The sequence below is a fragment of the Genypterus blacodes genome, unplaced genomic scaffold (genome assembly GCF_046128005.1).
Source record: "Genypterus blacodes isolate CSIRO-AG114 ecotype Tasmania unplaced genomic scaffold, CSIRO-AGI_Gbla_v1 ptg000085l_1, whole genome shotgun sequence".
Taxonomy (NCBI): domain Eukaryota; kingdom Metazoa; phylum Chordata; class Actinopteri; order Ophidiiformes; family Ophidiidae; genus Genypterus; species Genypterus blacodes.
Window position 1 is genome coordinate 1,089,591 of NW_027466890.1, and position 25,995 is coordinate 1,115,585.

Genomic DNA, 25,995 nt, shown 5'->3' on the forward strand with positions numbered 1-25,995 from the left:
TTGCATGTCTGATCTGTTCTTACATGTCCGAGAGCTGAAACAGCCCACATGTGCAAAACAATGGTTTAGTTTCTGCTATGGAGGATACAAATGGTTGCTTTCAAAAGTATCTTAATAATAAAGAGGTAGTACTAAGAAGTATCTTAATAATAAAGAGGTAGTACTTAGAAGTATCTTAATAATAAAGAGGTAGTACTAAGAAGTATCTTAATAATAAAGAGGTAGTACTAAGAAGTATCTTAATAATAAAGAGGTAGTACTAAGAAGTATCTTAATAATAAAGAGGTAGTACTAAGAAGTATCTTAATAATAAAGAATAATAAAGTCAGATTTATTTCCACATGTGAAGGGTAAAGTCTGATTGCATGTGTTTTTTTATTGGTAACCACAGTTGTTCTTGGCGGTTTAAATGGAACATATGCAGTGGTGTTGGGTCACAATCTCCAAAATGTAACTCAGATGCATCTTTGATGTTCTATTAACAGTTTGTGACTCTGGATACCATCTACTAAAACACACTTTGCTCGTCTTCTGTATGTGAGAGAGCGAGAATTGAAGTTGAAGGAAAAATGTGTGTCAGACCATACCACTGTTCTGCCATAACACACACACAATTACACACGCACACAAATGCAGAAGGTGACAGGCTTAATGATTTTCACAGACAGACGTCCAGCCCCCACCAGCCCTCAGTGACGACTCAGACTGGGCTGATATCCAGAGGTGTGCTTTCCCCATCAGGCCCACTGTTCCTCTCACACTGGCCCAGACAGGAACATACCGTAATGGAAGAGGCTGAGCTGTGAGGTGAAACACACCGCGGAGACCTGCCAAGAATCTTTTACACACTTTAAGCACTGAGGTGAATTTTATTGTCCAAGTTTTGTTGATATCCTAAAAATCAGCAGCAGACTGTGTTTATTTCAGGTGGTTTTGTCTCCAAGATGAATCATTTATGTTGGGGCTTTAATAATGCAATTACAGTTATACGAAAGGGATTCTCTTAAACTGAGGGAGCAATCTGATGATGGAAAGGGAGACCTGTTATTACTGGGTACACCTACAATCTAATGCAAACCAATGGTGATTATAATGTATTAGTTGCTTTCATAAGGAGAAGTTTTGTTCATATTCTGTCGTCCTCACACATGTAAGCCTCAAAACCAGCATTCCAACACTATAGAGGACTTTTTTTGTGGTTATGTCTTTATAAGTGGCCCTGTTGAGTATAGGATTGGTCTTGGAGGCTGTCAAATGAGTGCCAAATTGAACAAAAAGCTAGATTGCAGGGACACTTTGGGCTACAGGGGGTAAGGGATGCTCACACTGAGGTCTTGTCTTGGCTGGACATCAGTATACTTCTCATCCACAGTTGAAATGCAAGGCAACAGAGCTCAAACTTTTCTTCCTGTCTGATCATATCATCTTGGATCTGAATCATCAATGCTGTTCCCTCAGGATATGACTTCAAATAAAACCTGTGAGCTGGCCAGAGACGTGAGTTTCATTCAGGAGAACAAGGCTCTGCCTCGACATATCAGCCGTTGGCCAAAAATGGCCTCACAGCTTTGTAGTCTATCATTCTGCAGCATAACCAAAAGCACAATAGTCACCACTGGTTATATTGAAGCTCTTTAATACAAAGTCATTTTTGTCTTTGTTGGTTTAATTTGTCATTGCCTCAAGTAAGAAATGTGAATTTTGAATTGAAATGTCTTTAAAAGATGTGAAAATGATTGATCAGTGCATGAAAGATGGGACTTATTTGGATCTAAAGAAAGATTTGAGCATCCTGAAAGGCGGATTGTGGTGCAAATACCTGATGAACTTCATACAAAACAAAGTGACTATCAAAGCAGACACCCCAGTCATCAGTCAGTTCAATTTAAGAACATTATTCATCACACAAAAATATCTATATAACGGTTTTCATAGCTGTAGAGGGCAGTGTGCACCATTATTTCGTCCCACTGAAGATACTGCAGATGCTGTAGACGTTTGGGAGTGCATGCCACTCTAAAAACATTTGGCAAACTAAACTCGTACAAACCTGTACGAGGGTTGAGTTTCCAAACTTGTCTTTAGCACAGTATCCCAGACTTTCCACAGCGCCCTCTACAGCCACAAAAAGGTCATTAACAATGTTTTTTCCCTCAGACATTTTGAGTAGTGCTCCTTGTGAGCAATAAACTGATTTTAATGGGGAAAATAGGCGGCAGCCCCCTTTAAAAACTGAATTATTAGTAAGCCAATATGCCAACACTGAATCTGTGCTTCCGTCTGTAACCATTTTGTAATTCTCCCACCTTAACTGCCACTCTGCCTGTCACTGTTTGTTAGAAAGTGTCTAACAAACAGTTTGGAACGTGTGAACATGCTTGTTATGGTCTCTTGCCATGTCTTAAAGGATAGCTATGGCAAATCTTGGCATCTATATTCAGTAACAATGCAGTGCAAATAGATGAAAAAAATCCTATTCCAATCTAACTTGAATACAACTAAAGTAATCTGAAGTGATTTGCAGGCTACTGCCAAATTAAGAGAGCAACAGAGTGACATCATGTTTGAAGTGGAAATTCACCAGAAGATCCTATTGCTGTTGTTTATTTTCTTTTATTTGGTTCCAGGGTGCAAAGGCCAATTAGTGTTTTGAAAGTGTGTTGGAGGAGGTGAGTGCTGCATCTGGCACACAGCATGTGGCTGCATATTTCTGCAGGGCAACAGGGAATGATCACAGCTGCAGCTCAGTGGACCTGAATCAGGCTGCAGTCCAAGCCATGTGTCTGTGGGCCAGATCAATATATGAGACTGCTGTAGAGGAATACACCTTAACATCAGCAGAGCGCTTTGTAAAAAATCAAAGGATTATAACAAAGTGGATACGAGAGGATCGTTTTCTACTCTTAAACGGGGATTCAAATATCAAATTGGATTAAAAAGAGTCAATTAACCCCTTTTAATCCCTTAAAATAATTAAATTCCGAATGGGATTTATTTACAACCTTCGTGTGGTGAAGTTTGTATCTATGACAATAATTGCATAAAAAAGAAACGGTTAAAGCCGAATGAGCCGAATTGCACTGCTTGATAGAACATGAGTGTCCTCTGCTGGCCAAAGCAAAGAACATCCTCCAAAATGTGCTTTTTTCGTCCTTGAAAACTGGGAGAAAACGACAAATTAAATCAGCTGTATTACTATTATGATCTATTTTGAACACAACTCTATATACACATGTTATATCATTTTCATATCATCTTTCATTGTCTTTGTGCATTATTATTACATTAATTTTGTCATTGACATTCAATTTGTCCATGCATGTAATCATTATACTAGATTAGATTAGATTCAACTTTATTGTCATTAAACAGAGTACAGGTACAAGCCAATGAAATGCAGTTAGCATCCAACCAGAAGTGCAAACATGTACTATCTTATATACAGAAACTACTATATACAAGATATACAGATAATTTAATATGTAGTATGTAAAATAGTGCAAAGGATTTTATGTGCATAACAGTAGATCAGTTTGAAGTGAAATGGATTGATGCAATGACAAATGATGCTAGTGAGGGGATGGATTAGAGTTCAACAGGGTCACAGGCTCATGGAAGAACTCTTCCTGAGCCTGCTGGTATGGGAACGGAGGCTTCTGTAACGCCTGCCAGATGGGAGGAGGGTGAAAAGTTTGTTGTTGGGGTGGGAGGAGTTCTTAATGATGTTCCTGGTTTTATATCTGAAATTATTGCAGATATCGAGGTAATTCCAAATACTACTTTTTTGTCACAGCTCATTCAAATACATCTAAATCAGGTCTGGTTGCTTTTACTTGAATTTAAAAAATAAATATTGATATAAATTGAGCTGATAAATTCAGGCTGCCTAAATTCTCAAAAAAAAACCTAAAACACAGATATTCACTTTCCAGGCATATTTAATTGGCACAGTAAACACAATACAAAGTATTCAGTGCTCGAAAACACAAGCATGGGCTACCAAATGGAACACAAACGAAAAAGTGCAAAACACACCATTTGGTAAACCGGACAGAAAAAAAAAGAAAAGAAGTCTTACTTTGCAAAGCAGTAAAGTAATGGTAATACTTTCAATAGTTAAAATAGATGTTTTCCTTTTTAAATTTTTTATTTATATATCATATATATTCTCTCTAATTCCAACAATCCATTTCCTCTGTACAAGCAGCCTACACTGGGGCATCGCCTAAAGGTTTGTTGGGGGCCGCAGTGCAGAACCACTGGCAGGCAGATGGCAACTGTAAAGCTGCTGCTGCCCCCTAGGGGTGATCTGTGCCTTGCATAAAGGTATGTGTGTCAGCAACTATGAAAAGGTCAGATTTGTTATTTATTAGTAATGAACTATTTCACAAATAAAAGTGTCTGGTTTTGATTACTTCACCTATCAAATAATGTAAAAAGCAAACGTGGTGATTCAAGCTTGATTCTGTCGCACAGCAGAGATTTGATTATTCTTTCAATCAAGTCATCGAGTTCAATTATCGTGTTTTTTATTCATGGTTGACACGAATACATCCATCACTGCTCCACTAAGAATGTGTTTAGAATATTTGAAGTTGCCCCAGATGACAAATCAACAATGGCTTCATCCAAAACACAAAACAAAGTTAGTCATTTGCAGTTAATGGGATTTTTGTCCCAGTGACATGGAATAAGCAGTTACAACAGATCAGATTTCCAGTTTGAAAAAAACAAACAATAAAAAGCGGATTCTATGATATTGACATCAAATATAACAGAGAAATGTTAAAAATCAATATGTGCCTTTGAAAGGGGAATCAGTGGATGACATTTCTTTAATCTGACAATTTTTTAGTTATGAAAAACTGGCCCCGCAAAGTTTGGAAATAAAATCACATGTAAACCCTTATGACGATACCACAGGTAACATCCGCATCATTCTCTCCAAACAGTGATGCGATAGAAACCCAGTTCAACCAAAAATAGATGATTCTGCATTGTCAACACATTTCAGTCAGACTTCAGAGAGTGAATCGCTCACAGTATATTTTCATATACAGTAGAAAGTAAGTGGGCCAATCTGAAAACACTGAACATAAATCATATCTTCATAGGTTCTATTTTGGGGTAAACTCTGCTCCAACTACTTGCTTTAGACTCTCGTTATCACATACGTACTGCATACTTACAGTATCACCGTGGCACATCCATGACCTACCTATGCCTAAAAGCATTCAGTCAAACAACATTTTCAGTCCTTATTGTCCAGTATTGAGTTTACGCTTGGGGGGGGGGGGGGGTCAGCTGGGGGCCGTGCTGACACAAAGCAACGTCAGTGAGTCAGTCAGTGATGAACCAACAACAGAAAACATTTTTAAAAAATTAGAAGAACCACAGGCACAGAACCCAAATAGTGGCATACGGGTTAATTCAAACCGTACGACCAGGCAATGAGGGTAAACTGAACAGAGAGGCAAAGGTGGAGGTGGGGGGTGTGCTGACCCCGCCCCCACCGTCCCGCCAACAGAGGGGCGAGGAGGAGAGGGAGGGCAAGCATGCAGCACGCCGCCGCCGAGAGAGGCTGACGCCTGACCCACAAGCCATGGAAGCGGCCGAAGTAGAGGGAGAGAGGGAGGGTGAGGGGAGGGCTGCAGAGGTGAGGGGGTGGGGGTAAGGGCGTGGTGGGGTGGTATGTGGTCAGAGAGAGGAACACACACCGGCGATAAGACGGGCATTGTTGGATGAGAGTGATGGTTAATCAAGTGGACCCCCAACCACCCACACATCCACACACCCACACACACACCCACCCGCCTGCCTGCCTGCCACCCTGCCACTTCCCCCTTTCTCTCCAGCTGGTCCTGGATAACCTGCACCAATGTGGCGTAATCATGGGGATTATGGGACTGGACACAGTTCTTTACACACCTTCACAGAAGATCCTTAGACACACGCACGCACATACACACATTCACCTCAAACAAAACGCACGGTTAAGATGATACGACACCTTCTGTATCTCCTTCCCCCAACATTTATCTGACTCATAGTAGTAGAAGTAGAAGAAGAAGAAGAAGAAGAAAAGATAAAGATGGCTTCCCAGGAACGAGGGATGATTCTCTCAAAGAGTCAATGAGTGAGGATGAAGGTGACGGACGAGCGGCTTCCACACTTGGGATTCCGTGGCTGGACTCTGTCCTGTCTCTGACCACACACCCTGCCATGTATGTCAGTGTGTGTGTGTGTGTGTGTGTGTGTGTGAGCGTAACAGGGGCGGAGGTTAGGAGAGGAAGAGGAGAAGGAGGGGGGAGGCGTTCAGAGCGAGGAAGCCAACAGCCATGTTCACGAGCAGAGTTAGTGACACTGAGAAGCGAAGCACAAGCAGATTGGACGCTGCGGAAGCGTTTCGCAGGCGTGTGTGGCTTAAAGGTCGGAAATTGAGACGGTTTTGCTTCACACCCCAGAGTTCTGCGGGGGGGGGGGGTGCATGACACTAACCTGCCCCCCCATACACACACACCACCGTCCCAAACAATTTAGGGATAAAATGGAGATGCTACGTTATAATCAGCCATCTCTGTCATTACACCGGGGGGGACGGGACGGGACGGGACGGGTCATCTTTCACTTTCTCTCTCTGACTCTGCGAAGCGTGGGTGTGTGTGTGTGTGTGTGTGTGTGTGTGACGAGCGCGTGGTTGGCTTCTCCCAGGCTGCTTGCCCTGCCAATCCTCTGCCAGCCTCTCTCACTTTTAGGAATCTGCGAATATAAGACAGGGAATAGAAACAAAACAAATTACAAAAAAGAAAACGGTGTGAATTGTTTCAAAGAAGAAATCGGGTCAGGGACAGCGACCCAAAATATTATATAGACAAAAAGAGATAGAGAGAGAGAAAGGTTATTATATTTGGTGACATTACAAGGTTTTATCTGCCCTAGAGCTCTTACTTAGACTGACTTATTGAAATATTTAACCTTAATTAACAAAAATATCTTCACAACACTTACATAGTTTATGTGCTATATTTTTGACCAAAATGCCAGATAAAACCTTTTAATACTGAGGTCACTATTTATAAAAAAAACCACTTTCAAATCACATATCTATTTATGCTCAAACTAAGAACCTCTCCGATTATTCCGTATTCAGACAAAGTTCAGGTCACAACATGCCGACCACCATGACATGACACGGGGCCACATCGCTCACAGACGACCCAACATGCATCACACTCGAGCCGCACTCTCGTACAGATCACAGGAGGCGAGAAATGAGCATTTTAGGGGCGCCGATGGTAGAACCACAAGTCGGCCAGAGAGACGATGCTTTGAGTGAATGAATGGCGACCTTAAGGCTGATATGGACACGACACAGAGGCCATGCATAAAATACACTGTACACACACACACACACCCCATACAAAGCTTTGATGCCATGATACAACTTCTCACCATAAAGCTTAGTGCTGCTAATTCTCAGTCCTGTATTCCTTTAACCACTGGCCTGGAAAAAAAGTGGACCAGATGTGGACCAAAATATGTATTAAAAAGGAAGAAAAGGCATTTTAAAATGGTTTAATACTCTCTACATCTGCTCTCTACAATACTCGAGGATAAATTCTTACTCGAAGGGGACAGAATAATTACAGCACTACCATTAACCTACAGCATGCAACTTGAGAGGGAAGGGAGAAGGTTAAATGATTGTTTTTATTTTGGCCTATAAAAATAGTTCTTCATCTATATTCATATCTTACAGCAGATTTAAATGACATTTTATTCATTTGCGTGATTGCACATGTCTCACATGCTTTTGCAATTAGATACAGCAGGGGTCCAAAACCACATAAAGGTGGAGTCTGATTGAAGCTCATTGTCACATTCACTCACGCTGAGTTTTAGTGCTTCATTATCATCCTGACAGAGGCGGTGGTTCAGAATAACACACACACTGTCAACTAGATACATGTCGATAAGTTACCGTTTAAGTGGAATAAGGTTTTATGAGGTCTAAATACAAAATAAAACAGGAAATAGTCACTCTCTCTCTCCGACCACTAGGTCGCACTCCTGGGAGGAAAAGATGAGAAACTGCAACTTTTTGTGCTCATTTCACACACATTTCTTACGGGCGACATCTGTCTGGCTCAGCTCGCACTCTGTTCTCTTTATCCTTGATGAGGCACAGCGGACAAATTGCTGACTGATTGGACAGCGAGTCGCGCAACATTCTTTCGTCTGAGTGACCGGTGACAATCTTACAAAATCTTCAAAAACTTTCCAGACACTCTTTTTGGCAGGTGAACGGAAATTTGAAGTTGAAGCAACAACGACAAAAAACACACATTGGCTGAGCTAAATGTACGTCATAGCACCTTTGGCATTTGTTTCCAAAAAGACCTCGACGTAGGACGTCGGGACGTATCCCTCCTCGTCCTCGTTCCTGCGTACTCGCGTCCAGCCGTCTCCTTTGTCTTCCTCTATGACGTACAACAGCTCCCCCTCCATGACTGCAATGGTCCCCTCATTGTGACCTGAGAAAGGGAGGACAGTACATAATGAAAGTTCTTGACTCTGTGTCTGTCCTCAGGGTCTTAGTCCATCAAAACAGATTATTTAGGATTTGTTTGTCCTTTGCTACCTTCAAAGGGGTACAGGGCTTTGCAGGTGCCAATGGTGGGCAGCGTCTCCTCGTCGTCGAACTCGTCGTCGAACTCCGGCGTGGAGGACGTGGGTGGAGGGTTGACAGTGGCTTTGACCTGAGTCTCTGAGTTCTGCTCCTCTGTGTAGCTGCCGTCCGGGCTGCTCAAGGGCCAACACACACACAGTAAATATATCGTGAAAATGGGCTTGTTTGTTTTCCCCCCCATCGGATCGTCTCCTATATTATTTTTTATATATATATATATGTGTGTATATATAAGGAGCGAGGTTGTGTGTGTGTTTGCCAGAGTATACCATACCTCTCTCTGTCCTGTGCACAGTTGTTGCTCACTACCGTGTTGTTCTGGGTCTCAAAGAGTCCACTTCTCCGGTGTGTGTCACTCTTGGAGGGCATCCTTTCCTCCACCTCTGCTAACCAGCCCTGAAACACACACACACACCAATTACGTAATTTCTCTGGCGATTTGGCGAGAGCGCTCTCAGGAGGAAACATCTCTTTATAGGCTCTCTCCATGAGCACATAGCTGCAGTACATCTTTCTCCTAATATGGAGGAGTGTCAGGCTTCCTTGGAAGTCCCCCAGCCGGAGCCGTGCGTCGGAACATCTCATTATTTACTGTCTGGGATAAAACAAACAAGAGTTGCTCTGCCAACACTAACGCTCAAAAGGGGAGAGAGAGAAAGAGAGAGCAAAGACGGCACACGGAGCGATGCACTAACTTCGAACTTCTGCACTTCGAACTGCAGCTTCTCGATGTTCTGTTCTATCTCTGCTAGTCGGGGGTCGACGCTGGCCGGGTCGCCCATCTGAGGGTTCTTCACGTACACGTCTTTCATCTTCGCTAGAGCATCTCTGGAAAAGTAGCAAAATACCAATGTCAGTGTTGTTGTTGCTGCTTTTTGTCCATTAGATGAACTGATGGAAACACAGGAGATACTGTACCTCTGGTCCATCTCCTTTTGAATGTCTTTGTTCAGGTCATCTATCTTGCCCTGCAGCTTCTTCCTCCTCTGCTCCGGCGGAAGGTGGCTGAAGTCTTCTGGTCCGGAACCCTGCAGAGAGGAGAGGAAGGGAGAGGAGAGATGCAGAAAGTTGCAGAAAAAGGAAAGAGAAAGATATACATTTTAAGATAACAAACTGCAGGTTTCTGATTTGATGTTGTTTTCGTCTTGGCTCAGGGATGATCGGAGAACTCAAAAGTGGAACTCTAACCGCATAATTTACCCGACAGAGACACTGCAGCCACTCTTTCTATAACACACTCGCTGAGCTGTAGGTGTGTGTTCATCTTGCATCTCGTGCCAAATGTATGTGAGGAATATAATTGAGTTTTGCCTACATCCTGTTATTGGTAATATAGCGTGTCCGGATGAGCTCACTAATGGAGGAGAAAGTGTGTCTTGACGGGGCTGTGTGTTCTTAAAAGGAGGCCGGCGTGAGTGAGTTTGGTTTGGACCGGCCGGGAATCATATTTCCTGATGAGAACATTTCTGTCTGTTACTCTGAAACGATGAGTCATATTGCTCAAGGGCCTGTGAACAAAGTGTATAAGTGGATTGTGGTTTACAATAGCAGATACCATAGAGAAATCACTGCTGTTCACTACTGCCAGTCCTACGAATCTACTAACAATTATTCAATCTGAAATCATCAGAAGTAGTGGACATTGTCGGGATTCATGCAAAACGTTTGTTTCCATGGTAACCTCACCCGTCTCTCTGCATCAGCATACAACACCAACACTTACCGGCCATGCAACATAACACAGATCTGTCAGTCACCATGCAGACTCATGCTTCCCACCACTCAGTGACATCATCCGTATGTGCGTGTGTGAGACCCAGAAAACCATTCAAACAGCCTGATCTGGGTCCAACCAAAGATTGACATTCAGGTGATTTAAAGCTATAACACAGAAAGTAAACTAACAGTAGCTGATTTGTTTTTTTGAAGCTTGATAAGGTCAGCATAACATTCCAATGATACCTCCACCAAGGACGTTGTGTTGTCAACTTGATTGTTAGAATATCTCATGATGGACTATCAACTTTATAATTAAGCCTCATTATTACTATAGCCATTTCTATATATTATTCGAATCCGACACAGGCTTGCTCTACCTTGGTGGAGGTATGAGCTCTTATCTGTGCCCTTCTAGTTCTATTTAAAATCAGACATACTGTAGTTTATGTAGAAATCATGAAAAATCACACTGATTTTGAATGTCTCAATGATACTTTGTAAGTACTTTTTGTGTTAATTTTCTACTTCTTATCCTACAGAACAACTTTTTAAAGTAGCTACAACATGTCAATTTCACTGTAACATCTGTCAGACGGGCTAAACACCCATCTACTGTATCTAAACCAGCATGCAGGGACAGAATGTGTGAGTAACTGTTACAAAGGATCGGAATGTTTAGTATATAACCTCTAGTCTGATAACTACAAGGACAAAAACAACTCGTCAAAACAAATGGTTACTACAAGACGGACTAAGGGGACAGACAGGCATAACATAGAGTAAATCTGATCACCTCAATGAGATTCCGGATGTGGGAATTGAGTGTGATCTGCACCACAGACACAGTGGGGGGAGAGGCGACAGAAACACAACCACATAAACACAAAAAATAACAACAAAACAACACACAAATGAGACTGTAGTCCATCGTTGTGTCACAGCAAAAAAATTCAAATTAAATGAATTATAAGAGAAAAAAAGGAAAAAAAAAAAAAAAAAGGTACGGTACACGGCGTGTAGAAAACGTGGTTAACAATGTGTTACTGGGAGGACGTGACATGCGTGACTATGGCTCATGCCGCTACCATGGTGCAGTTATCCGGTCATGCTTACCAGCTTGAGAGAAAGCTTCATGGAGTAGAGGAGGAAGAGAGAAATGGCGAGGAGCGAGAGAAAGAGACAAAAATCGACATCAGAAGAATATAGCACTTGTTCCTTTCACATACAAACAGTTAACACTTTTACAGAAAACAACTCTCCACCTTGCCAAACTTCACCATTAAATGAAAAGAGGGTACACAAAACCACAAAAAGGATTTATTAGGTATATATAAGGTTCATCACTACAGCTGTAACACCACCCCTGCTCTTTTCTAAAATGGTGAAGTCTAACAATTCTTGATATATGGATTAATGGAACGTGAGGAATGTCAAGGTTGGCAAAATTCCTATTCTGCTGCACAAGCGTGAGGTGAAAGGATGGAAAGACAAGGGAAGACAGTTGAGATAAACGTAGAGGAAGAAGTAGAGATGTCGGGAGCCTTTGACTTCTTCATCCCTCTCTGCTGCATGTGGTACGAGGCAGGGAAAAACGGACAGCAGGGGGCGTCAAAAGCACGCGTCACATTAGCGGGTTCCACACACTGACATGGAGGCAGATAACTGGAATGTACACAGAGACCCACTTTAACAATGTTTCCCATGGGAGAAAAAACAGTCTATAAAGAGACCACGCCTGAAATAACACGGTTGAAAAACAATACATGATCACGGGAACAAAGAGAAAGTCCAAAAGAAAGAAAATATTGGTTTTGAGCTCGGTGAGGATGTGGTAATGTTTTGAATACAAAGGCCGTGTTGAGGAGCTTAGCGATCATTGGCTGGTGGAGCTGGAGCGGATGACTTGTAATCCTGTTAGAGGCTCGAGCCCCACTCACTTTAGTCCACCGATCAAGTCATCCACCTGGAATGGCCTTGCTGTGGTCCTCGCTAGGACGGTCGACTTAGGAACCCCCCCCACCCCCCCTCATCTGTGTGAATGACCTCTTTCCAAAGTTTATAAGATTGATGCAGTTTGAGCCTTGTTTCTAATGGGTCCTCAGTCATAACATTTATTACTATGAGCCAAGCCTCGACTACATTTAAGGCTAAATTCAGGAAAATTCTCATTTCCAAGCACTTAGACAAACATAGATATACAGGTATATTATGGTCCTTACACATAGGCGAAATAACGCTGCTGCAGTATGGCACACCAGCACACATAAAGCCCTGAGAGGGGTGAATTCTGGGTATTATGAGCTAAACCCCAAACCCCAAAGTGTTACCAAACACCTCGCTCAATGCTACATCCACCTGACAGTGAGATGCAGCCAGCGAGGAGTGGTGAGTGCTGAGGATGAGTAGCACCTCCACATCCTAGGGTGCTTGTGACACTTTGTGAATTGACCCCTAATGGATGCTCAGCAGAGGGGGCGGGGGGTCGAGAAACCTCAAGCTGATTTATGGGGATGTGTGATGTGATTCATCTTCCTCTCTGATCACTTGACTCGTCTCGACACGCGTCGCAGCCATGTGATCGATACGGAGCCAGGCACAGACACTAGCCTCCTTTATGAAGAAACGCTGGGAAACATCTCATAAAATTGTGGGGTACAATCATCCCACAGAGGCTGAATGTGTCATATGACAAATAGTTTTTTGTCGATGACATCATTATAACTGACGAGACTACTGTCTGTGTTGGGTATGGCTTTAATCAGACACACACACACACACACACACACACACACACACACACACACACACACACACACACACACACACACTCTCTCTCTCTCTCTCTCTTTCTCTCACTGTGTGTTCATTCAGATCTTCTCTCATGCACCTGCACAGTCTCACACACACACACTCTGACTCCCATTTCACACACTTACAACATATTGCCTGGCCTCGAAAGCATATGTGGGTCGGCCCAGAGTCCTCTTCATGAGCTCTTTGTGATAAATGAGCGAGCGCGGGGATTGCTGCTGTGATTGCCAGAGAGAACACAGCTCAGAACACTCAATTAATTCTAATGAGAAAATAGCACAGGGCTATTTTTAAGCTCTTACACTCTACAGTACTGTGGTACTTTTGTCTCATTTGACTACCAACAGACACTTAAGCTCACAAAACACACATATAAATTGACTGTGGATGGATCAGACGGCTAATATGCACTACACACAGCGTCTCCTGCAGAGTCAGACACCTCTCCACTGTCACTCCCAGCCTCCACACTTGTACTGATCTCAAATATGACACAGTGTTCTCTATTATACTGAGAAAGTGTTGGTAATTACATTGGGTCCACATGATGCATGCAGGCCCGTTTGTAAGAGGCCCAAGGACGAGGCCTGGAATCGAACCAGCAGCTGTTCTGAGGTCTTAGCTCATACTGTCAGTGCTTGTGAGGCAATGGGCCTGCTGTCCCTAAAGGACTTTTACACTTTAACCATGCAAATTCTGTTCACTTCTATTGTCCTACACTATATATATGGAGAATTACAACAAAAATAAAGCAAAACTACACAGAATACGATTGCAATGTAAAAGCGAAAGCATGTATATAAATGAAAAACAGACAAGTTGCTGTCACAAAGAATGAAAACGGGTACAAATTTATCACTCTGTCATGGGAATTGAAAAGTAGCACAAATTAATCTGCAGGGCATGAGATTGGAAAAAGAGTACAACTCCATAGAAAGGATTCTGAATCAACTGTATCTTGATCTCCAAACCTCCATTCAAGCTTTGAAAGTTTGACTCTTTGTCATGAAATGTTATACTAAGGTCAAAACAAGAAATCTTGTAATCTGTGTTTTCTCAAAAACAATGCATCTGGTTCAGCTCTGCATCGTTTTTTTTTATCTCTCTGCTTGGGGGCTGTTTCAGCACTTCCGCTTTTAGCAGAAAACGCACTTCCTGTTCGAGCTGTCCTGTTTGAGAAAGAAAAAACACACTTCCTCTTTCTGCCGACCTTCAATCATTTCCTCTGCGATATGCTTGCAAACTGTGTCGCTGCACTGTATTGTTCCTTTGCTTTAGCAGAGATTGTGCTTGTGACCATCCACAGAAAAATTGAAAAAAAAGCTGCCCTTTCAAAAAACGAGCATAAACAAAACTATATTTGTTGGAGACCGGAAGGAACACGTGAGTTACCACCCGTTCCTGGGGTCAGGGCGGGAGAGCTGCATTATGGGAAGGCACATGACACATGAGTGGCATGACCCAGCTTTACAATTCCATGACAACACAGAGTGGACGGAGCAGGAACTAGTGATAGCATCCACCAGGACCCCCAGGTGGTGCTGTTAAAGTGGCAGAGCTAAGCCACCCTCCGGGAAGCTGTCTAAAATTACTCTACTGGCCGACTCACTCAACTCAGAGTGACTCAAACGGCCAAATCAAGCTGCCGCCACACCGAGAAAGTTTTATGAACACCTTTTTACTTTCTTTTCATTACATGCAAAAACACAAAAACACACAAAAAAAAAAAGCTATCTGCCTCCAGCATGTAAAAGCATCGGGAGCAACAGCAGTCTGCATGCTACTGCCAGGACTGCTCAGGCATCTGGCTAATTTCCTTTAAAAAGGGGCGCCGGAGGGGTGAGAGGGACAGAAGTTAATCTCAGAGAATGAGGGGACGAGATGGAGATGTTGGTGAGTTAGACAGGTAACAAGGATTCAAAGCGACAGACACATGCTAGAGAAGCAAAAAGGCCGAGCACTGTGTGAGTAAAGGGGAGGAGCCTGCTGACCGACGCGCTATCACTCCATTCAATATGCTGGAGTTCACTGCCAGACTGATAATGTCAGCGAGGTCAATATTTGAAGATTCTCTATTATGACCTGCATACATTATGGTACATGTGAAAAAAATTAAAAATATCATTAATTCTATTGTATTTCAGATATATTTTTATTTGTAGTTGAAATACAGTAAATCAGCTCAGAAATGTGGCAGTAATATCATGTTTAATATCGTTTAGTTTACTGTTCAACAGCTGCTTATATTGTATTCACTGTTATTGTCATCTGTACGATTAGTTTATAATTCTGCACCACAACATATATGTCTTTGCCACAAAACCAAATTTGAGGGAGGCTTGAGAAAATGTGTATGTTTTTACTTTCAAATATTGGCTTTCAAATTAATTATGGTTCTGGATAGCAAATTATGAAAGAAGATGCTGTAATTGGGCATTGATGCATTTAGGACGAGACAGTGTGGGCAATATAGTTTTAGTGGTACCTCACCCATACAGTGCGACCATACAGAGCTCAGAGATACAGGTGCACACAAGCACACACACACCCGCGCGCAGCCACACGCATGCACAGAGCTGCTGGACACAAACACACACTTACCCCTCGCCTCAGGCTCCGGAGGCAGTGCATTTTGGGTTTGGAGGCCATGAAGTCGTTGAGGCGGTGGGAGAGGGGCTCCTTGTGCTGCTTGGGAGACTGGGGGTCGTTGGGAACAGCAGAGGGTGAGGGTGGGGATGAGGCTGGGGGGGCAGGTGGGGGCTGGTGGGGGGACGTTAACAGGGACATAAGCTACCAGTAAGAGAGGGAGCCGTGACGGAGAGAGAGAGAGAGAGAGAGAGAGAGCGAGAGAGAGAGAGAGAGAGAAAGAGAGAGAGAGAGAGAGAGAGAGAGAGAGGAGGAAAAACATGGAAGAAGAAGGAAAAGAAAAAGTAGAAGGGGCGAGAATCCAACGAAAGAAGGCAGGAAGGAGGGAACACAAAACGAAATAAATAAGCCTCCTACAGATATTAAAGGAATAAACATATAACAGAAAAACAAAAGAAAACATAAAAAGACAACCGGAGGAGCGTGGAACCTAATGTTTCAGTTGTTATGTTGTGGAAAACTGTCACCAACACATAAAACGTCAAAAACAAAAAAACAACTGTCAGAAGAAGAGAACAGCGTGAGTGGGAAGCTTAAAACGTGTTAAAGCAAGCGGCTGCGACACAGCAAAGAGCCCAGGTTCACTCAAAGCGCATGCAGTCGTCCATTTTAAAGCAGCTTTTTTTTCCCTTTTTGTTTCGACCTCGCCACATGCCAGCAAGAGCCAGAAATCCGACCGGATCCCCAAGGATAAGATCAGCAGAATGTGAGGTCATCGTCACAGAAGGTTATAGCTCATCGCCGTTCTTAGAATGCTCATAAAAACCGGCAAGTCTGAGTGTCAAGAGAATGAAGTGGTGATGAATCTGATCTGAGATACCACAGGATAGCGCATGCAGGAGCCAGTGATTGAGAAACCTTTTACTTCCCGAGCAACAAGAGGCGGTGGAACGCATCAGCTTGCAGTTCTGAGGATTTGCACTTGACAAACAATCAAATCATGGGAAATGATTTATTTTATGCAGGCGTCTGTGTGTCTGACCTCACTGTACTGTAGACTCTGTTCTTCAGTACTTGCAAAGGGTAATTAATCCTAAATACATCAAGTGTGGTAAACAAAAACAATATTCTCTCTAAGTACAGCGAGCAAGAGCTTCTCCTCTATCATCTCACACATTTTCAGGACTTTCTGCACACACACTCATTCGGTCTCTCGTTAAATTCAGTACCAACAGTGCCACCCTCCCAAAACCAGCCCATGTCACAGCCAGAGAAGAAGAAGAAGAAGAGAAGACTGAAGGAGGCCATTCCAGGCTGATCACCAACCAGCGTGTCGGTCAATGGAAACTAGTGCGAGACTCTTGTTACTTCAGGCCCCCGTAAGCGAGTTAATCACTTCACAGTCAAAAAGTGAGGTCCAGAGGCATGAAGGTAGAAATGCATTAGTGTGTTACTGTACAGACAGGGAGGCTCCACGTTGCTGAGGGTGACTGCCAGTGAGTGACCACGAGGGGGGGAGGAGATGGGTGGCAAATAATAACAACAACAAATGGCAACGCTAACAGTTCAACTAGCAACATATGTATCCATCTTAAGAAAAGTCTACAAAACACACAAAATACAACTACATGTAACAGATAAGACACAGAACAAACTTTAAAACACACTGCAAATAAAGTCGTCCCAGTGCAAGTTGACCTCCAAATGCTTCCAGCTGAAAATGAAATGATGAATTCCTGCACTTAAAGCCAGCGAGGCGTCACTGTGCTCCTGGAGAGGATGTGCGACGTGTGTGTGTTAGGCCGTGTGTTTTATGTGTTACCTTGTTCTTGTTCTTAATGAAAGGCCATAGTTTGCCCTTGCTCTTGCCGCCCGGCTTCTCCTTCAGCTCCCTGGAGTTGGACAGGCTGGTGTTGGACATCGTCCTCTTCATGGCCTGGCCGTAGTCCTCAAACTCCACATCGCCCGGCGGCTCGAACCCCGACTTGTAGGACTCCACCACCTGCTTGGAATCCTGATCGGGGGGGGGAGGAGAGGGTGTAGATAGATGTTGCAGTGTCAATTGATAAATAAGTAAATAAACAAGCACAAAACGCAAAATCTTCCTTCCGGCTGTTTGTTGAGTCTGCCAAGCTAATCAGCAGCTTTAGAGATAAAAGGCCCAAAACACTAACGGTTCCTTGGGTCTGTTCTTAAAAGCAGTTTCTCCTGCTAACAGTTCATCAATGTGTCAAAGAGCTGAGGGGGGAGAGGGAGGACGCCTATCCCGATTTGCTTTATGGGCCACATAAGAAAAGGAAGAGACCTAAATCCGTCAGGCAGGATCTACAGCGCAAAAAGGTCAGAACGCAGCCAGGCTCCTGTGGGAGACAGGAAGAAGAATGTTTATCAGGTCCACTGTGCTTCTGCCTTTCTGTGCTGATTAGGGCAGAGAGCCTGGTTAAAGGGGTCAGGGGTCAGGGGTCAACCTCTGCTGACTGTATACTAGAGAGAGAGAGAGAGAGAGAGAGAGAGAGAGAGAGAGAGAGAGAGGGGGGGGGGGGGAAGTAAGCAATATGTGGTTGTTTACTGCAGCAGCTTAACTCATCTCCCTGGAGTTCCACCACACACAAGAAGAAGACACACAGAGCGCATGTGCAACCCCTCCAGGGAGAGCATCTTTGTTTTGGTTCTGCGGCAAGCTGCTAACGTGTGACTATGTAACTCTGCTCAAGAAGTCAAAAACTGCATTTTAGACTCAAGACAGTAAACGAATTGAACGTTTAGGCGACACCAGAGTAATCCGTTTCAAGCAGGCCGTCCTTAGGGAAAATGCTGACACGACACCTATGTGTGTATGTACTGTAACTGGCTACATGTGTGCTCATGCAGTCATGTGGAACTTATTTGCCATGTGTTAATGGAAATCATGGTTTATATTGCAAGACTGTGCAAGGCATTAGAAGCCCCACCCAAAGTAGTTTACTGTTAACAGGTGGCATCTTGTTTGGCTTCTTGAAGTACTAAAGTGCTAAACCGCCAGCATGGACAAGGCTGCAAATAAAAAACATGACCTGTAGGGTTTGAGGGTTTGTGGGTGACTCATTCACAAAAATGCGCAATATGTCTCACGAGATGGAGTGTGTGTGTGCGTGTGTGCATACATGTACACAAATGTGTGAACTCACAGTCTTGGGCTCGATGGACTCGGCGGCTTTCGTCATGCCGTCTAGACATTGTCCTACGATGGGCAGCACTTTGCGGTCCACGTCTGCAAACGTCTTCATGCACACGCCTATCCTGTCGATTCTTTTCTCCTCCATGTCCTGGATTTTCTACATGAACAAAAAAGAAGCGTGTGTGTATTTGTGAGGTACAACCTAATATGGATTCATCATATTTGAAGGGAACATATACAATCTATGTGTCGTTAATTTGTAAGCATCGCTCTAATCTTCCTTGCTGCAGCACCACTGTGCACAATGAGTGAAATGGCAGTTGCTCGGTCTAACCAGGTTACCAATTCAAAACTGTTAGATGATGATGTAAACATGTTATTGAAGGAGGACTAATCAATCTTCATCAAGCTTTTCATACCATAAATGTGCTCTTGGTGATTTTCCTGATGACGTGTGCAGCAAAAATGGAGTTACTTGTGTGTGGTGCCGATGTCTTTACCTGGAATATGTTTGGGATGACTGTGTAGTAATGCTCATTCTGCTCCTGGTTGAACTTCTGAAGGTAGGCGGAGTAATCGCCTTTACTGTCAGCAGCCATCTGGTGCCTCATCTGAGCTTGCTGTCGTGCCTGCAAGATGGAAACACAAGCAAACGTGTCACACACACACACACACACACATATGCTCTCCTCACTCCACCGCCGATTAACACAGATACATGAGCGGCACACACACGCGCGCGCACGCAGACAGCCCTTTGCAGAAAATCAGGAGTGGTACATACAAGCGCACACACCCATGCATGTACGGTGTACACTCACACAAACACACAGCTCACTGACAGTCACAGGTGCAAACCTATGTCGAGCAGCAGCGATGGCCACTGGCATTAGAATGTATGTAAGGCAGAACACACACATAAAAAGAGACACAGACGCAGAATTTCCTCTAGAACGCAGTGATTTGTGATTTCGATTTGCCTGCCCTGTCCGGCGTAACTCTCCTGTTGATTACTGTACGTTGATTATTTAAAGCTGATTCAGTTTAAGGGAAAGGGAGGGCAGCCGGTCAGAAATGCAGAAGGATCCGCCTACTACAGAGCCACAAGCAGCAGATGGAAATTAGATTATCTCAGCCAGACAGCGTGCTGGGTGTGTGTGTGCATGCGTGTGCATTCGTGCATCTAGTTCCTCTTTCCATTACTACTAAATCCTGCCAACCCACCACCACTGGTTTCATTGGGTCATTTAAAACAGGTGCCGCCTCTCTTTAACCGCCCGCAACAAAAACCCGAGATTTTAAATTAAAACTGAGCGCAGACGATAGAGACCAAAAAGTGCACCTGTAGTACTCTGCAGGACAGTGACCATGTTCCTTTAACAGGTTTTCACCCACACACCAAACTATGCTGCGGCCCTGAATTGGTTGGCCTCACTCACACACTCTCTCTCTCTCCCAAACACACATATGGATAAGTAATTGATGAGATAATAGGAGAAAAGGAGGACATCCCATAGCGGAGAGACTCGCCAGATACAGAGGTGCATTATTTCCAGCACAGGAGGTACGACAGATAATACCTCGAGTGGAAAATGAACGTCACAGCCTACGAAAAGAACGTAGAATGCAGAGAAATAAACGACAAACTGAGGAGCACATGTGAAAGTCCAGACGTTTTAATATATATATATATATATATATATATATGTATATATATATATACGCAGTATATTTGTGACGTTCTGCAGCAGAGCTTGGTGAGCGCAGCCTTGTGTGCATGCATGTTTGTGGGTGCTTTCTGTGGATGCGTGCAAAGCTGTGGTCTGCGAGTGTGCTTGAACGTGTCACCCAAATCACCTTGGTAACCTGACTGATAACAAACCCCGAAACAAGCTGACGTGCCTGTAGTTGCATCATATCCTGTTGCCATTTCCTGGAAACGAGGAGGAGCTTTGCTGCTGTGGCTCACATCTCTGTTTTTTCTACACGTACGGATTTATAAATATATGTACTATCTGACGGACGATCTATAATAATAGATCTATAAAATCTATAATCTAACGATTTTGTTGCATCGCACAGACAGAACGACAATCGACTGTATGAGAAGCGGAACACGGTTAGACAGGACAGGTGTGATCTGGTCAAGGCTGTGTGTCAAGACTCTAGTGTCAAGACTCCACACAAGAGTGTGTGTGTGTGTGTGTGTGTGTGTGTGTGTGTGTGTGTGTGTGTGTGTGTGTGTGTGTGTGTGTGTGTGTGTGTGTGTGTGTGTTGAGACAAATATTTGAGACAGTGTGTTCCCTCAGATATCACAGGCTCTCTGCCGGACCTACCTTGTGGGAACTTCGCTTCAAGGCATGGCATGGCATAAATATACACACACATACAAAAAAACAAAAAGGATTGTTAGCCGGTCTCCAGCTAAACAAGAAGCTGCCATAGATACACTTCCCAGACCAACAGGCGTGTCGTCACTCAAATGGGGAAGCTGGTGTCAAGGTAAACAAACACAATCACCATTGAGACCGGCTTTGTAAAGCACTGTCATAAACTATTAGAAGAGGTTGGAGAGGAGAGTGGGGACCTCTTGTAGTTTCTCTTCCTCTTACACTTTTAAGACTGACTGATCTCCACTACTAAAGTTAATGAGCGTCTGTGAGGGCCCAGGTGTCCCCTCAAAAGACTGGAACGGGCATTTGTGGAGAGCCGGGCTGTGGATACAAACCCAAAATGGAGGGATTTGCGGAGGAGAGGGAGCAGTTTGAGGTTTGTAACAGCTGTTAGGAGAAAAACCACCAAACCTCAGCTCGGCAAACAGCAACTCTTTTACAGGCCAATAACTCCTGGACCTCACGCATCAAAATCCATCTATGTCAAATATTGGCAGCTTTCTGTGTTATTGTGACTGACAACATTAAAGCACATGCACAGACGCTTTGCATTCCAGTTGTTTCCGTTCTTTCTTTCCCTCCATCTCAGACATATTTACACCTCAAGGTTTTAACTAAGACTGAAATTTGGAAACATGTCAACTCATCTGGAGATGCGATACTCAGAGATGACGTAAAAGACGTGGAGACATTGCGTGTGTTAGTAAGAGGTTGGTGAAATGATACGCTTCTATCTGTGTAATGTGGGTATTGTGTAAATGACAAACGCATACATTTAAGAAAATTTGAAATGGAGACTGAGAGCACGGATTGTAGGAGGGAAACTAAAACGCACACACACACAAAAAGACATGTTTTCAAGTCTTCTCTTGTGAAATCACAGAATAATAATAGAAGACAGACTGGTAGAAAAACACATAATACAGTATATGACAGAAGAATCAGAAATTCTGACTTAAAAATGGATAGAAACAAAAATCTTTCTCTCTCCCTAATTGAGCGATGGTGAGGAAATAATTTCGCCCACACAGAGAAGTAATAACAAATGAAAAAAGCTGATATTATTGCAGTGATTCATACGATGGCAAACGGTGTCAGACGCTGGAAGCTCACATTGTGGATGCGTGACGAATATAACATAGATATGACGCTATAGGTGCCACTGATTCTTGCATAGAACGTCACATGTGGCTTTAAGTGCACGAGTTTGACTTGAATTTTGGATGACATCATCACAATTAATCGGCCACGAGGGTGATTCTATATTTTGTACAATCATTACACCAGAACGCCTGTAGTGTGCTACTCCACATTTTCTGGATGTATTCTCCTTTAATTTGACAAAAAGGGCAAAGTTTGCTTGTAAGTGACTAATGGGCTCGTTATTGGTGTGTTCAATCATCTAAGAGTTGGATGAAATGTCAACAAAGTGTTAACAGGACATCTCTTGGCATAAACACACACTAAAACCTGTCTAATAACCCTGTAAACAAAAGTTGCCGTTAAAAGGCTAATATAGTCTTAAACACGAGTATAAAGCTGAATAAGCATCTGCTATGTTTAACTTTTTTAAACCCATTCGTGGTTTTAAACAAAAAAATGAAATAATACAACTAAGAGCATGAGTCACAGCAATGTTGAGCTTCTTTGAACAGAACGCTGTGTAATATATGAGTCTTTTATGCTTTAATAAATAGGAATTCTGTATTGGTAAACAACACCACCCTTGTTTCAAGACCAGTTTCTTGGGCCGCAACACCCAGTCTGTCCAGTTGAGTTGAGTGTTCGCCTAAACCCATTGTGGCTATTTGGCTGTCTGTCCAGAAAAGCAGAAAGGCTCCTTTTCAGTCCCATATTTGCATAATAATCAGGTCTGAACCGTGTCAACTGAGAGCCTGGAGGACGCAGCGGGAGGACGCAGCGGGAGCACGCGCTGATTACCCACGATGCCTCGCGGCCGTGGGAGCAGTGTGGGTTAAAGGCTGTGATGCTGAAGACCATCTTAATTAGACATGACAACAGGAAATGACATCCGCTACAGGCCCGGGGGGTTTTGGTTTGCAACTCCTGAGAGTCCGGTGATTGCAGCATATGTAGTACGTTAATGGATGAGGATGTACCAGCACAGAAACCATGGACATTAATATAATTCAGTACAAAACGAGAAATCCAACGGCCAACACACACATTAACACACACAAGCCAGACGATGGACACACAGGTCTCTGTTTTGCCAAGGCCCACACAACACAGCACCATGTTCAGTGGCTGCTGCATGGTGATAATGAGGACTCAGTGTTGCTATCAGCTTTGTTTAGCAGCTGATCACTGGCCTGAAACAATACAGGCCTTTAACCGCGTCCACTGGCATCAAACACAGGGGTCACTGAATCTACACTATCGTTCCTGCTCAGTGGAAAGAGGAGTCGGGGGATGTGGGGCACAGAGAGGACAAAATGTAAAGGAAATGGTGAGCGTGCTGGGTGGGAGGGAGAGCGGAAGCCAGGCAAGAGAGGAGAAGCTGTGTGTGTGTGTGTTTGTGCGTGTGTGTGTGTGTGTGCGCCCTGAGTGGGTGACACATACCTTTTCCACGTCAGCCTTAGTCACATTAATGTCGGCGTCCATCTTCTCAAAGTGTTGCTGCGCTCTGTCCGCCTCTTTACATTCCTTTTCAAATCTTCTTTTATACTGAGGTGAAACAAAAGAAACCTTACAATCACAGACATGACATCATCAGCATACCTCAACAGGAAACTGTATATAAAGTGTGGATATCCTGTGTGCTTTGTATAACATGACCTTTGATAAGCACAATAATGGACGTCATAACATGTATGTTTGCGTCATATACATTTCAGAGCGAGTATTGTGTGTGACAGGGGTCATTTTGTGTTACTGACACAGCAAGGGGGTCTTTCAAAGTCTGCAGGCTGCAGATTAAGCAAATATTCATAGTGGCCATTTGTGTACAGAAAAACAACTATTCATCAAACCCTCTTTTGACCGCTCTAACTGAACAATCAGTGTTTGTTGTGCGAGTGTGCACTCTGAACTATGCCTATCTGCCTTGCACACACAATGGGATCATTGAACGCGCAGAGAGTTGGAGAGGACAAGGCAGTTATGCATCTCTCTAATGCACACTGTCTCCCTCTCCCCCGTCAAAGGGGCCAGGCAGAGATAAGAGGTGGTGTTCTGTCCAACTTCTCTTTTAAAATTAAACTGATACTCTGCACTTAGCTACTAACCATGATATGCAGCCATCTGAGGGTTATTCTGGCCTGGCAGTTACAGAAAACATGCAGCTAAGATTACAGAACGTTTCTTTTGAGGTTCTGATCTGTTTTGTCTTGTTTATCTGTGATCTATTGATTATAAGAACATAGTGTCAGAAGCTCTCTTTTGTCCAGTGACCAATGACAGTAAATGCTAGTGGAATTAAGTGGTACTGCATGTTGATGTTGTCCCTCACCAACTCCAGCTGCTTCCACGAGCTCTCAATGTGCTGCTGCGCCTTCCGTCCATCGTTGAAGTGCTTCAAGAAGCATAAGGGAGAGAAAAGAACAAAAATAAAGAAACATTAGCATACCATTCGCAATCTTAAGCGATTTAAATGCGGGTAAAACTGACCCAGGCTGGGATGGTAAATTAGAAGGAGTTGGAATGAGAGAGACGATACAGTATGATTTATCTTAACCATTAAACACTATGAATATTACTCAAGCTATGATAGGAAAGTACCAATCTAAACTGGGAAAGTAGGGCAAATTACTACAGCTACAGAATATTAAATATGACCACATAACCCAAAGGCTTAACTCAAGAGATTTGTACGGGTATGAGCAGATGGCTGTAAGTCTATTTGATTAAAGGAAGCCTTATTTTATCCCGGTAGTTTCACCACAGGTGTACAGACTATGTAATGGTACAATATCAACATATATTCATGGCCAACCTGTGCTAAAATCAACTACAGGAAGACTCCATAGGGTAAAACAAAATACATACATCAAACGAGCAATAGTGTCTCTCCGGGGACCACTAACAATGTTTTAAAGCAGAAAATAAGATATAAAATCAGTTGAGAGGGCAAGAGAGTAGACAAATATACAGAGAAAGTCTGCCTCATAATGCAAAAACAATGGTTGGCCATGAAATCAGAACACTACAGAACACATATGCTGAGATGTTAAAAAAGCCAGGGGAGCAAAAGTGTATCTTGGGCGAGACAGAGAGGCCAAGCTGGATTGTGACACTGCCAAATGCCACACACTGTACAAGTCTAGGTGACAGCTGCTGCTCCGGACACACACAACACATACAGTACGCTGTGTGTTTGGGTAAAAGGCCTCACTTGCTTTATTAGGCTCCAGAAAACCAGATCGAGATTTCGCCCTCGGCCACAGCACATCAGAGCAAAATCAACCACTTTCAATTTCAAACCTTTGTTGCTTTTAATATCGATTGTGATCACATATAAAGCATAACTTTTTTTTTAATTATTCTGTAGATAATCCTAAGAAACTGGACCATCAATGAGAGATCCCCTGCTTACCCGGACTGCAGGAAAGAGCGGCGGTAGCTGAGCTGAATATTGATGTACTCTGCTGCCATTCACTAAGAGACCCAGGCCATCATGA

The 25,995-nt window shown here is 43.4% G+C and overlaps 1 protein-coding gene across 12 annotated transcripts in view; it reads right to left on the reverse strand.

Moving 5' to 3' along the window:
• Nucleotides 1-3,920: 3,920 nt before the first annotated feature.
• The window catches only part of fnbp1b (formin binding protein 1b), a 46,837-nt gene continuing 24,762 nt past the window's right edge, over nucleotides 3,921-25,995 (reverse strand). For 2 of the 12 annotated variants that reach the window (XM_076158717.1, XM_076158718.1), the window contains exons 5-17: nucleotides 24,828-24,890; nucleotides 23,939-24,043; nucleotides 19,463-19,591; nucleotides 18,973-19,119; nucleotides 17,628-17,819; nucleotides 15,821-16,009; nucleotides 11,522-11,536; nucleotides 11,202-11,237; nucleotides 9,608-9,717; nucleotides 9,385-9,517; nucleotides 8,964-9,085; nucleotides 8,642-8,802; nucleotides 6,787-8,534 (exon numbers count right to left, since the gene is read on the reverse strand). In XM_076158717.1, coding sequence (XP_076014832.1) covers nucleotides 8,356-8,534; nucleotides 8,642-8,802; nucleotides 8,964-9,085; nucleotides 9,385-9,517; nucleotides 9,608-9,717; nucleotides 11,202-11,237; nucleotides 11,522-11,536; nucleotides 15,821-16,009; nucleotides 17,628-17,819; nucleotides 18,973-19,119; nucleotides 19,463-19,591; nucleotides 23,939-24,043; nucleotides 24,828-24,890 — 1,581 coding nt within the window. In that variant the 3' untranslated portion in view covers nucleotides 6,787-8,355. Of the gene's footprint in view, nucleotides 6,760-6,786; nucleotides 8,535-8,641; nucleotides 8,803-8,963; nucleotides 9,086-9,384; nucleotides 9,518-9,607; nucleotides 9,718-11,201; nucleotides 11,238-11,521; nucleotides 11,537-15,820; nucleotides 16,010-17,627; nucleotides 17,820-18,972; nucleotides 19,120-19,462; nucleotides 19,592-23,938; nucleotides 24,044-24,827; nucleotides 24,891-25,995 lie in introns of those variants that run through there. The other 10 variants (XM_076158719.1, XM_076158725.1, XM_076158720.1 and 7 more) reach the window with 10 other exon arrangements.